The sequence below is a fragment of the Cyphomyrmex costatus genome, unplaced genomic scaffold (assembly GCF_001594065.2).
Source record: "Cyphomyrmex costatus isolate MS0001 unplaced genomic scaffold, Ccosl1.0 scaffold330, whole genome shotgun sequence".
Taxonomy (NCBI): Eukaryota; Metazoa; Arthropoda; class Insecta; order Hymenoptera; family Formicidae; genus Cyphomyrmex; species Cyphomyrmex costatus.
The window spans coordinates 1,293,319-1,306,203 of NW_017277451.1; the positions used below are offsets into that span (position 1 = coordinate 1,293,319).

The window sequence follows — 12,885 nt, forward strand, 5'->3', positions numbered from 1 at the left end:
ATATATATATATATATATTTCAATAGTTACTTATAATTCACACGAACAACTAGTGTTGGTTCATATTGGCAATAATTTTACATATATACATTTAATATAATACAAGTCTCGACCACAATTGTGTTAATTAATAATAAGTTCAAAATTAATATTGATTGACAATTCCATAATATTTATTATATTTTACACTTGTACGTTTCAATTGTAAGGAAGATTTAATATTATGATGAACAATGTAATAAAGTGACACAACAAAGCAACAAGTTCTTGCCAGTTCAATTAAGCCTATTCTACAATGTGTTTTTTGTTCTCAGTTTTTTGCTTTTTGTTATATTTCACATCTTGTCTTTTTGCTTTTCATCTCGTTTTTCCTTTTCTGTAGTCCGTGATAAAAATTAACGAACTTTGGAAGAAATACGTAAGCAAGAAATACAGTTGTCAATAAAACGGCCGCAAAAGGAAAAAAATAAGAAACAGGAAAAAATAAAGAGCACATTGTATAGAATAGACTTCAACCAACGATCGTTATCCGAATCTACAGTCTTCTCGCAAGCAAAAAAAGTCACGTTCAATGAAACTTACTTTATTCGTAGTGTCAGCAATTATTGCAGCAATTTTAAGAGTCAGCCTTACGCGTGCGGTTCAACTTATACGCTTATCCGACAGAAAGACTCGTACGAAAATGACCAAAACTGACGTCAATCAGTCAATGGCGTTAGCTTTTATCTTTGTTGCATTAGTGAGTAATGTATATAACTTTGTAAAAAAAATTTGAATCCTGTAATTGTATCACGTGACTATACGAGAACTTTCATTGGTTGCGTTCAGCAGAATCAACCGTTTCTTTTGATCAACCAATAGCAGCGAGCGCTCACAGATCTGCTCCGCAACAATTGAGTCTGCTGAACGCGACCATTGGCAGAGAAACGGAAACGGAAATTTGGGGAGGATCTAATCCCATGCCGTTAATTGGCTATACTTTTCTGGTGCTTAGAGTTTTTCCACTAAGGGCCGATTGTTCCATCTTTTGGTAAAGTTTACCTATTAAGTGAGTAGCAAGATTGCCCAATCACGTGCGCGGATTTCAGCAGAGAAAGCAGCTTTGCAACTGTTGTAAAATTCTTTAATATTGGTCTTGCCCTTATTTCCTCATTAGATCTAAATGTGTAAGCCAATCATATTCAAGAATTTTACAACAGTTGCAAAGCTGCTTCTTCTGCTGAACGCAGCCTATGGCACATAGAAAAACGTAAGGCCGTAAACGTAATCAGTAAGCGAATTGATCAATTACAGTTGAGAACGTTAAGGAGTCTACAGACCAGAGCGGCGCAGCGGTGAAGCGGCGAGCGATAGCCAATGATAGCCATGCTTTTGCGTAAAAGCACAGTGGGTGCTTTCAAATTACAATAACCGTAGACACTTTCGTGCACATGGCGACACTAGAGTCCTAGATATCAGAGAAGCGCAACCGATGTTTCGCGCCCTGATTGGTTGATGACTGTCAGCCAATCATGACATTCATTCATTGGTAATTAAAAATGGCTAACTAATAGACGATTGGTGGATTTCATAGTTCGTCTGCAAATGACGCCGTTTTTAATACTGTTTTTCGTAATTTTGCGATACTGATTAAGCCGGTTGCGCTTCTCTGATATCTTATGACTCTAGAAAACAAGCTCTCATCATTTTTTCTTTTCTCTTCTCCTGAAAAAAGGAAGAAGATGATCTAGTGCAAAAATATAGTCAAAAAGAAGAGACCTAAAATCTCTAGGTAACATCTGATTGGTAAACATTATGAAGTAAGAATAAGGAGACTTAGGGCTGCGCACAATGGAGGAACAGATATTAGATATTAAAATATTAACCTATCCAGATACCAGTTACACCGAAATACACGATTCTGATAGGTTAATATTTTAATATCTAATATCTGTTCCTCCATTGTGCGCAGCCCTTAAGGTTGATTTATACTGGCCGTAAACTGTTAACAATGAAGGAATTAAACGCCTATAACGGTCAAAGCTGGATCAAAGTGCTAATAATAAGTATGAGTGAATTCTTATACACCACATATGTAGCCCCCCCTTTTAAATGCGCTGTTAACTTATGCCGTAATCTGTAAAAATTGACCAATCACAGTCGAATGAGAGGGGAATAATCGATTATAATTGGTCAATTTTTACAGATTACAGCATAAGTTAAGGTTGGATTATACTGGCCGTAATCTGTTAACTTATGCCGTAATCTGTAAAAATTGACCAATTATAATCGATTATTCCCCTCTCATTCGACTGTGATTGGTCAATTTTTACAAATTACGGCATAAGTTAACAGATTACGGCCAGTATAAATCAACCTTTAACAGATTACGGCCAGTATAATCCAACCTTTAAGCTAGGACTCCATATGTACTTTGGTTCAACAAGCTTTTTTCACTAAAAATAGGAAATTTATATATAGATAAACATTAAATGTTAAAAATCTATCTATTCTGATGTTATAGTATGCTTTCCTTTTATATGACACACTCGATACAAACGTTGTTCTATCATTCTTAACATTCAACGAATGATAAAGATAGAACGATGTTTGTGTCGAGTATGTCCTCTAAAAGGAAAGTATACATAGTATAAGTGTGTGTGTATACATACATATATATTTAGGGAGGTTATTGTTAATTTTAATTTATATATATATATATCTATACATTTTTAATAATCAGAATAGATATATTTTAAACACATTCGAACATTAATACAATCTTATTCTATTATAAATATTATAATATTATAGTTACCAAATAACAATATGTCTTGTTGCGTGGAAGGATGTAACTCTAGGGGAAACAAAAAAGGATTTCCCAAAAAAAGCTTGTTTACACCTGATGCCGTAAGTATTCTTATTTTAAGAAATAGTCTTTTTATTCCACATTTTTCGTATATATTTAATATATATTTAACATTTGATTTTAATATTATATATTTTTAACATTATACATTTCACATATATTTTACTTAAAAAGAAAACTTTAATTTCTTTTATAGAATAAGTTTATTTCTTGGTATAATATTATGTCTACTAAAAATATAAAAATAAAAGAGAATAGCAGAATTTGTGAATTACATTTTAAATCAGAAGATATTATTAAAGAGGATGCATTTGTGCAAACAGATGGAACAGTCATTTATGTGACTAGAAAAAACCCAAAATTAAGAGAAGGAGCCGTTCCTTCGATTTTTCCTGTAAAAAAGATACCATATTTTAGACAGATAGAACATAATGATAGACATAGTGATGACGTTATACCTCATGAAAAATTTGCAATTAAATGTGAAACTTCAGAAACAGTTTTAAATTTAGCAAATGAACCAATTGCTCCTACGTCATTAATGTTAAATGAGACATTACAAATAGAAAATGGATCTTTTACACCATTAAAAGAAAATGTTCAGAAGTTTTCTGATGAAGATATAAATATTGCAAAAAATATTAAGGTTCCAACACATTATTGATTTACAAATATTAGTGATACCTTTATGATGTGGACATGTTGGTCAGACGATTTATCATATATTTTAAGACGTATCATAATTACAACAAATATGGAAGTGAAGGTAAATATAATTAAAATAACAATATATGTTACAATATAAATGACAGTACATTTAAATCTAATTTATTAAAATGTTCTTAATATAAAATAGGTATTTATTGGAGATAAAGAAATTTCTTTTGCTATTAAAATAATTCATTATATATCAGAAATTGAACAAATTTTAAAGAAATTACAAACTATATTTCCTTGTGAAGGGGTTAATGATGAAAATAGGTTTGTGAAAGTTTTCTTGTTTAATTACAATGTATTATAAGTAAAATAAAATGTACTCTCTCTTTGAATAAAATATATTAATTTCCTTTACAGAGTTGCAAAATGTCGAGGTTTTGTAATTAAAAGTGAGTACAGAGTAGGACAGATATTGAGATGTTTAACATGTACAAAAAGTAATTTAACACCAATTCAAAAATTAAGAAAAAAAAATGAAATCCTGAAAGGGTTAGATTTATATTGTAAACGTCGAGAAAAGAGGCTTCGAGAGAAAGTACGTATATTGCATCTTTTTTTTTAAGATCCAAATTATTTATATACATATATATATATTGGAATTAATCTTTTAATTTAAAATAATGTTGTTCAAGATTAAAAAATTATACCTGAAAGACATAAATTAATTCAAATCAAATCAAAAGGATATTTAATGAATCCTTCTGTGGCTTTATTTCATCTGCTTTCAACTGCAGAAAAAGGAGTAATAGAGGCAACACAATATGGAGAAATTAATGCTGATATGTTATTTGAAATAATGGAATTGATCAACGAAGAAAAGAATCCTGTAACTTTCCTTGGCTGTGAAAAACATAATTATGAATTTACTAAAAACATTCGTTTTTATTTAATAACACGAATGTTTTTCTTAACCAAGCAGGCAAATAGAAATGATAACGTTGAAAGAGAAAAAACAAAAGAGAAAAGAAAAAGTTTAAAATTAGTTAAAACAAATGTTCAAAATGATCCAAATATGTATTTTCAAATTGAGGAAACAAATGCGGTTGAAACTGTAATACAAATGAAAAAAAAAAGAAAACGTAAAAGTGGAAAAAGCAATAATTAAAATGTTTATTTAGCATGTAAAAATTTATTCATCAAATAAAAATATTATACAATTTTAGTTTTTCATAACTTTTTACAATTTCAATTTCTGCTATTATCTACGAATTCCTTTTATTTCTCTCTCTCTCTCTCTCTCTCTCTCTTTCTCTCTCTCTCTCTCTCTCTCTATAATAATTTATCAACAACTTGTATAAATTCATTTAATTGTTCAATACTTGTAATTACAATAAATTTTGAAAGAGAATGGATTTTGTTATCTATATAAATATGTACTTGTCCATTTCGCAAAAAAGCAATTCTTTTTCTTACATTATAATCACTTTCTACTTTCTGGAAACCAAAAAACATTTCATTTCCTCTTGAATAACTCCATTTCGTACAAGGAAGTATAATCAACTCCAAATTATCTTGAAAGTATTCAAAACTATTGAATCCATTTTTTTCAACTTCCATTATCGTTTTTTATCAAAAGCTAAAAAAAGAAACAAAATATATTATTTTTCTATGAATATTGTGTCCATTATTATCAATTTCCATTATTTAATTATTTTTATATTTTTTTCATTATTTTCGCGATGACAGATATCCTAACCTGTAAAGTCTCAAACTTCAACGCTTAATAACTCGGTTCACAAGGCCGATCCCCGTATTTTTCTTACAGATTCTTTCGTTCTGAAAACGCGATGAATGAGTATAATTTTATTAAGATTTTAGGAGAGCAAGCTATACTCTATCTTTTAGAAGACACGTATTTAACACGACGTGTACACAGTCGCAAGCAAGTATACTGCACATATATGGCACCAAAGACAGAGAAAAAAGGATGAAAAGAGAAAGGCATAGTCTAGTAACTGCCTTATATAATAGGGTGCTTTCCAGCTACGACACAAGTAGACACTGTGTAACACAGTGTACGACACGGTGCTTTCCAACTATGACACAAGTCGACACAATCGTACACAGCTAAAATGCTGAGTTTAACTGTGGGTGCGTTCCGAATTACGCATGAAGCGCGTATACTGCATTACTGGTGCGTAACGCTTTGAAATCGTTCCGTTTAGTCAATGCGCATGAAGCGCTTTAGTTATTCGGAACGATTTCCTATGCATTCTATGCGAGTTCAAGATGGACGCTATACAAGACGTCAATAAACAGTTTCCAATAATTGTAATTTCTTCTTTAATACTTTTAAAGAAAAATGATGAAAGTTCCGATGACAGTTCCGACTCGAGCGATAGTGAAAATGAAGTCGAAGGCATATCTCTAATGGGCCTTCTACAAAATAAGCCATTACCTAAGTTTTAAGTATTAAGTCATAAGAAATTGACCATTCACTGTCGATTATTCTTCTCACATTTGATTGTGATTGGTAAATTTTTTATGATTTAACACTTAAAACTTAAGTAAGAGCTTTTATTGTAGAAGGCCCATAAGTAGTCTAAAAAATAATGCTGATTAGTTGCTTCAATGACGCACTCTCTATTCTGTAGTCCTATTCCGCATCGTGTGATTTCAGCCTTACAGGGTCTCTAGTCACACCGTGTCATGTGTGTCGCTTGTTGGAAGGCACCCCAAATCATCAATAGTATAAAAGTTTAAAAATCTTCGAATTGACTAAATTGAATAAAAAATCCTTTTATAGAATTAAAATAAAAGAAGGTGGTAGAATGTACTTTATAAAATAAAATAAAAATTAAATAAGTTTTTAATCGTTTTTTTTATTTTAATAGAAAATCCACTGTACTATATACTTTCTAACTTTCTGTCCACTTTTATATAATTATCCTTTATATTATTATAATATAATTATTTTTTTATTGGCTGTGTGATAGTTTGTGTGTTTCTTTTAACAGATTTAACTAGAGCTTGTAATTCCATTGGCAATTTTTCGTCTGTTTTTGGCTTCTTAAATTGTTTGTCCTGAAAGTTTCGATGCATTAAAGGAAAAAATATATAAGTCGCTGTTAATTATAAAATGTTCTTTTACTTACGTTTTCTGTGTGTGCTTCGTTTTCAGCTCTTCTCTTCAATTTCTCATTAATTAATGCTTCCGTACCTTTTGTCTTTCTATAATGCGGATCCGCAGGATCAATATTGAAATGATGTGACGTAAACAAAGCGGTAAATCTTGAGTCCTTAACATTAACTTTGAAATTATCTTCCTTCGCTTCTTCTTCTCGTACAGTCTTCTTTTTATTAAGACGTTTTTGTTTAGATTTTGACATGGTTGCGTTTTCTTCAATTTGTTTCATATTGAAATGTTTTTTATCGTCTTCGTCTTGATCCATCAGAAGCAACTCCAATTCGGCTTTACATCGACTACTTTCCTGCTCATTCGATGAATCGATATCAGCTTCATTATCTTCCTTTCCTTTTTCATGGGATAATTTACTGTTTTTTAATTCATTCGCAAAATATTTATTATTCATATCTACATCAGATGGCACAGAATCTTCTGAATCACTTTTCTGACTTTCTTCTTTAAGCTTTTTTCTTTCTTCTCTTTTAGCTTTCTTTTTTGCCTTACGTTTCTCTAGATATTGTTCAAAAGGTGTAAGTTCTTCCTTATTTTTCATGTTTTCTTTGACAAACTTTTCAGTTTTTTCTTTGATATCTAAACCCCATGAGAATTCTAATTCTACATCTTTGTTTTTCTTTGCCTCTTCTTCTTCTTCGATAGTTTTAAGTAAAGATTTATACTTTCCAATTAAATCATTATTTTCTTCTGATTCTTTTTCTGAATTATTATTTATTTTTTCAGCTAAGTCTATTTTTTCTTCTGTATCTGAAAAATAATACAAGAAGAATATATGTAAACAATATCAAATCTTATTGGACAGTTGAGAGTTTTTAAACCAAATACCGATGAGAACATGCCGTAACGGTCAAACTGGATCTTGGTTGCTTCTAATATAATTTTGTATGAATTTATATACTACATATGTAGATTCTTAAATGCGCGCCGAAGTATTTTCAGACTTACAATGCAAACTGTAATAAACTACTGCAGTACTATCACGAGTTAAATTAACTAACAATCTAACAGTTTTGATGCTCATAGCATCTTGGATCTTAATAATATTGAATGACATATTAAAATCTATGAATAATACATTAAAAATCTGTAAATAATTAATTTATATTGCGAAAAATATTACCTCGGCCGGGAGTCGAACCCAGATCTCTGGCATTCTGTGCGAGCGTCCTAAAGCTGTAATCGCACTACAGACTCCCGACTCTGACTTGACTATTGACTTGGACTCCTATCATGCCAACCAATCACAGCAAGGCAGCAGCCAACTCTGACTGTCGACTCGAGAATAGAAATTATTCTATTTGATCGACTTTGAATCGCGAGTTGAGAGTTAGAGTCGGGAATCTGCAGTGTGATTACGGCTTAAGACTAGTCTTCAGACTACCAAGGCCTTAGTAACATTCTTCGCAATAATCATATAAGTAGAAACAATATATGTAAAATAAAAGTCATTATAAGGCTCTATATGTAATAAAACAGTATAAATATAATGAAGGCAAAGAGCCAAGTAATTTAACCAACAACTTTAATTCAAAATTCATGATATAAACGTTACAAAAAACGTTTCGACTCTGATCGAGTCATTTTCAATGTTATAAAATATAAAGTACAAAATTATTATAAGTTAAGGACGTTCACCGGCTACAATCGTAGCCAAAAGTTTACTGCACGCTCGCTTCTCGGTGCATAGCGCATCTCTCTCCCCATTCCGCTTCCCATGCAAATACTTTTTCCTTTTTTTTCTTGTTCTGTTTTTGTTTTTTTCCCACCGCTGCGTCTCAGCGGCGGCTCTCTTTCCATGCGGTGACTTTTGCTTCGAAGTGCTGTCGGATACACCACTTCGAACTTCGATAACTCAACAACGGCACCGCTACGGATCCCCGTTTTTTTAAATGTTATTTCTAGCATCGCGTCCTGCATCATATCCTATTTTTTTAGAACAATCGTATAGATATCACAGTCGCTATGAATTGAAATGTCATTTGAGCGCACGCTTGGGCTATACCTTACATGTTAAAAGTTGCAACTTTGGAAATTAATAACTCGAATTCGGTACCGCTAAATTTTCTGAATTTTAGAGGATATATCGATAATGATATTAATAGCATGTAGTTTAAATTTGAAGCATTTTGTATAGAAATCGATTAGCCGGTGAACGTCCTTAAATTTATAAACGAATTTATAAGACGAATTAATTTAATCAAAATTGTATAAATTTAACTTATAATAACTAATATAGAGAAACAGGGCAATGAACTAATAAATTACGTTAAAAATCTTTTTTTTAAATTAATTTAATATATTGCAAAGAATAGCACGTAATTATGGCATTTCGTCCCAGCTTCCACTACTGGACTCATCAGTATAGGAATACATATATTACTTTGGATAGATATTGCGAAAAGAATATTACTATGTCAACCTGCTATCAGAGGTTTATCGATATTCGCAAATTCTTGCAAGTGCTTTGATACGCGTATATCTCTTCATATAAAATCTCGATTGAATAACTCTCTCATGCATACAAGGTAGGCTTTCACTACAATACCTTACTGATGAGTCCAGTAGTGGAAGCTGGGACGAAACGCCATAATTACGTGATATTCTTCGCAATATATTAAATTAATTTAAAAAAAGATTTTTAACGTAATTTATTGGTTCATTGCCCTGTTTCTCTGTATTAGTTGTTAAAAAGATATTGAGCCTTATTACATTTTAACTTATAATAATTTTGTACTTTATATTTTATGTAACATTGAAAATGATCCGATCAGAGTCGAAACGTTTGTTTTTGTAATGTTCATATCATAAATATTTGAATTAAAGTTTGTTAAATATGTTTAACGATTTAAATTGTTTATAAAATAATACAAAATAAAATAGCGTCATACCTAAATCATCCTCACTACCGCTTGCCAAATATGTTTGTAGATCATTTTCATCAATATTCTGTAGTTTTCCTGAGTTCAGTTTCTGCGTAAATTCTTGCCTATCTGGATTTGTTTCATCCCATGTTAATTGAACTTTAGCTTGTTGTAATGCCGTTGTCGTAAACTGTCGTGGTTGATACTTGATGGGTTCAGGTATCTCAGTACATACCTCTTTAGATTCCTTTAACAAGCAGTTTGTACATAAAATTTATGTTTCTTAATACTTTAATAAACTTTTGATGTAATATGTATAATATATGATATTTTAAGAGATACCTGATCAAATGTCATATTATCTGGTATAAATCTAAGATCTAATCTAGTTGCAGTCGATTCATACTCAATACCGTCGCATTCTGTATATACTTTGTTTGCTGTTTCTGTAGAATCAAATTCGGCAACAGCATAATAGTATTTTAATCGATTCAATTGGTATTGTCTCAACTTTTCCATGTGATATTTTGAACCTTCTTCATTCTAAGAAGAAGGAAATCAATATAATAATTAATAAGAAAAGAAATACTGTAAAACATAGAAAGTCATTCACTAAGAATTTACAAAGAGTAAGTAAGAATAAATAATAACTGTGCGGTTAGAGGTTCGTTATATAAACAATTTTTTCATGATTGCGATCGGCTAGAGAAGCGTCAAGAATGAAACGTTTGTGAATTTGTGTTGCTTTTTATCCGCGTTGATTTATTTAATCGCTGAAGATGACTGGAAATCAGTTGAAACGTCTGGAACTTTGTTAAAAAGAAATTTTGTTTAATGGCGTACCTCTAACCGCGTAGTTATTATTATTTACACCCACTTGTCCTTTGTAAATTTTTAGTGTTTGAATATTGAGAGTCCATTATTATAATTGGTTATAGAAAGTCATTATTTCATACATCATCTTCAATTTCATCTTTACTTCTAACAGCTTCGTCTTTCAGCTCTGCTGGTCCATTAATTTCTTCTTCTTTCATTCGCTGTAGACCAAATTCCGATGGATAAATCTGAAATAAATAGATTTAATATGATTATATTTGTATAATTATTAATTACAATAGGTATTATGTTTCTCTTTACAATATTTCTATACTATTAAATATATATCTAATTAATTATGTAAAATATGTAGAATAGAACAACAATATATTTATATAATGTTATTAATTATTATTTTAGTCATTACTGTAACTGAATAGATGAGTCCAGTACTAGGTAAGAATGAGTTTAACAAAATCATTAAATCTACAGCACGTATTCTATCCCAATCCATATTACAAATAGCTAATCGACATGTGATCTCATTTGTCGTTTCAGCATCTTTGTCCAGTTCACCCCAGTTATGTTCAATCTCTTCCTCAGCATCTAAAACAAATTTGTTTTTGCAGCTACTTAAATATGATCAGAATTTGTATAAGATATAACAAATAATATTTTACCACTAGCTTCATATGATTCTTCTTCTGAAGAGCTGTCACTTAATAGGACACCTTCACCTCTAGCATAATTTACAGTAAGATCTCTCAGTTTCTCTTTAATTTCATGCGTAAGTATACTATTTTCATTTTTTCTCCTTTTATGAAGCTTCTTATTATTTTTATCTAGCTCTGCTTGAGAAAATTCTTTTTGGACAGATTTAGTCTCATTATCTGAGGATTCATCTTCATTGGAAGACTCCTCTTTTGTTTTCAGTTCAGAAAAATTTTTCTGATTCAACAAACAAACATCTTTATTCTTCTCATCTTCATTCCTTTTGTCAGAGGAATCTATCTCAGTTTTTAATTCGATTTCCTTTTTCTTATCCTTTTTCTTCCCCTTGATATCCTTCACTTTTTTCTTGTTGTCTTTTTTGTTTGTAGATGATACAGATGTATCTTCATCTTCGCTGCTCGACAGATCATAATATTTTCTAAGATCTTCGGTGATGGTTTGATTAACAGGTCTACCACGCTTATCAACAGTGTACTTCATGATAAACTTTTTATCTTTAAACATACCCTTAAATCGATCGTCAATTTTCACTGTTCTCTTAGCTTTGGGAATGCGACGAAACTTTGGATCCTTTGCAATATGTGCGAAACGCGGGTCTTTCGGCTTTTTATCCATTATTCGCGAGTCTTTCAGCATTTCATCCATTATTATTGATATTGTTAGTCACTTTATCAATATATACAAACGTAATAACTTTAATTTCGCAATTTTATATACAGAAATGTTATATACAGAAAAATTGCACTTTATTATATTTGTTTTCAATTTTTTTCTTGGAGTAATTTGGTGGGAGTTGTGCACCTTCAACCTTTTCTTGAGGTTATTAATTATATTGATAGATGAAGAGGTTTTTGATTATATTAATAATCTGTTGATAATTTTGCAAAGCTTCTAAATAAAATTAATGACTTTAATCTTCTGTCTTCTTCTTCTTTAATTAATGACTCCCGCCTTCAAACAGTAAATAGGAGGTCGATACGGCCAGATTATATATGTTCTGTGCTGCCAGATCACCGATCACATCCCAAATGAAATTCTTTATTAAAAATGTAATAATCAAGAATAATAATATAAGCAGATTGCAATGCAAAGCGAAGCGCCCAACATGAATGAAGCTAAATGCTCACAAACGAAATAACCACAGATTATAACCTCGCGACTAATGTTGCCGATTCTTGTCATGAGGTATGTTCTTTTTTAAAGTACAGTGCAGGAACTTTTTGTACTTAGTACGCATGGTACAGTTCAAAATGTCGTCACAGTGCACGCGATACAGAGAGTATGTACAAGTTTATGAAAAGGAAAAAAAAAATTTAGATCTAAAGGAATAGTCCTATCTCAGCAAAGAATCATAAAACAGTTGTAAAACTGTTGAGTCTGCTGAACGCGACCACTGGTACATAAAGGCTGCGGTCGAGTTGTCACTACGAATGCTTTGAAGCGTTTCTTGATTGGTCAGTTTGTATAACTCTTTCTTTTGATTGGTCAATCAAACGCTTCAAAGCATTCGTAGTGGCAACTCGACCGCAGCCAAAGTTGCACCAAAAAAATCGTAAGGATGGAAACTGATGATGAAAGTATGTACATCGAATGAAGATAATTTAGTCGGTGCATTTCTTGCATTGCACAATAATAATGGTAAACGCAATTGAATATATATGAATATTATAATTAATATTGTAATATTATTATTATTATATTATTATATTATTAATATTATTATTATAAAATAATTAATACAAGCAGGGCTACGAGCCAACATTCGTTGA

At 31.1% G+C, this 12,885-nt stretch overlaps 3 protein-coding genes across 3 annotated transcripts in view; 1 reads left to right on the forward strand and 2 right to left on the reverse strand.

The window, feature by feature from the left end:
* LOC108775927 (ribonuclease H-like) overlaps positions 1–725 on the reverse strand; it is a 2,471-nt gene extending 1,746 nt beyond the window's left edge. The window contains exon 1 of the mRNA XM_018542393.1: positions 583–725. The gene's annotated coding sequence lies outside the window, so the exon portion shown is untranslated. The remainder of the gene's footprint in view (positions 1–582) is intronic.
* A 2,800-nt stretch (positions 726–3,525) lies between these two features.
* On the forward strand, positions 3,526–4,655 carry LOC108775961 (uncharacterized). Its single transcript, XM_018542437.1, has 4 exons — positions 3,526–3,614; positions 3,705–3,829; positions 3,923–4,100; positions 4,198–4,655. The coding sequence occupies exons 1-4, from the start codon at positions 3,537–3,539 to the stop codon at positions 4,228–4,230; spliced, it is 414 nt and encodes a 137-aa protein (XP_018397939.1). The 5' UTR covers positions 3,526–3,536; the 3' UTR covers positions 4,231–4,655.
* A 1,781-nt stretch (positions 4,656–6,436) lies between these two features.
* On the reverse strand, positions 6,437–11,821 carry LOC108775929 (ESF1 homolog). Its single transcript, XM_018542394.1, has 7 exons — positions 11,065–11,821; positions 10,812–10,990; positions 10,525–10,632; positions 9,911–10,111; positions 9,596–9,815; positions 6,661–7,454; positions 6,437–6,589 (listed from the first exon to the last, which is right to left on the reverse strand). Exons 1-7 carry the CDS (start codon positions 11,759–11,761, stop codon positions 6,476–6,478), a joined length of 2,313 nt encoding a protein of 770 aa, XP_018397896.1. The 5' UTR covers positions 11,762–11,821; the 3' UTR covers positions 6,437–6,475.
* Between the last annotated feature and the right edge of the window lie 1,064 nt (positions 11,822–12,885).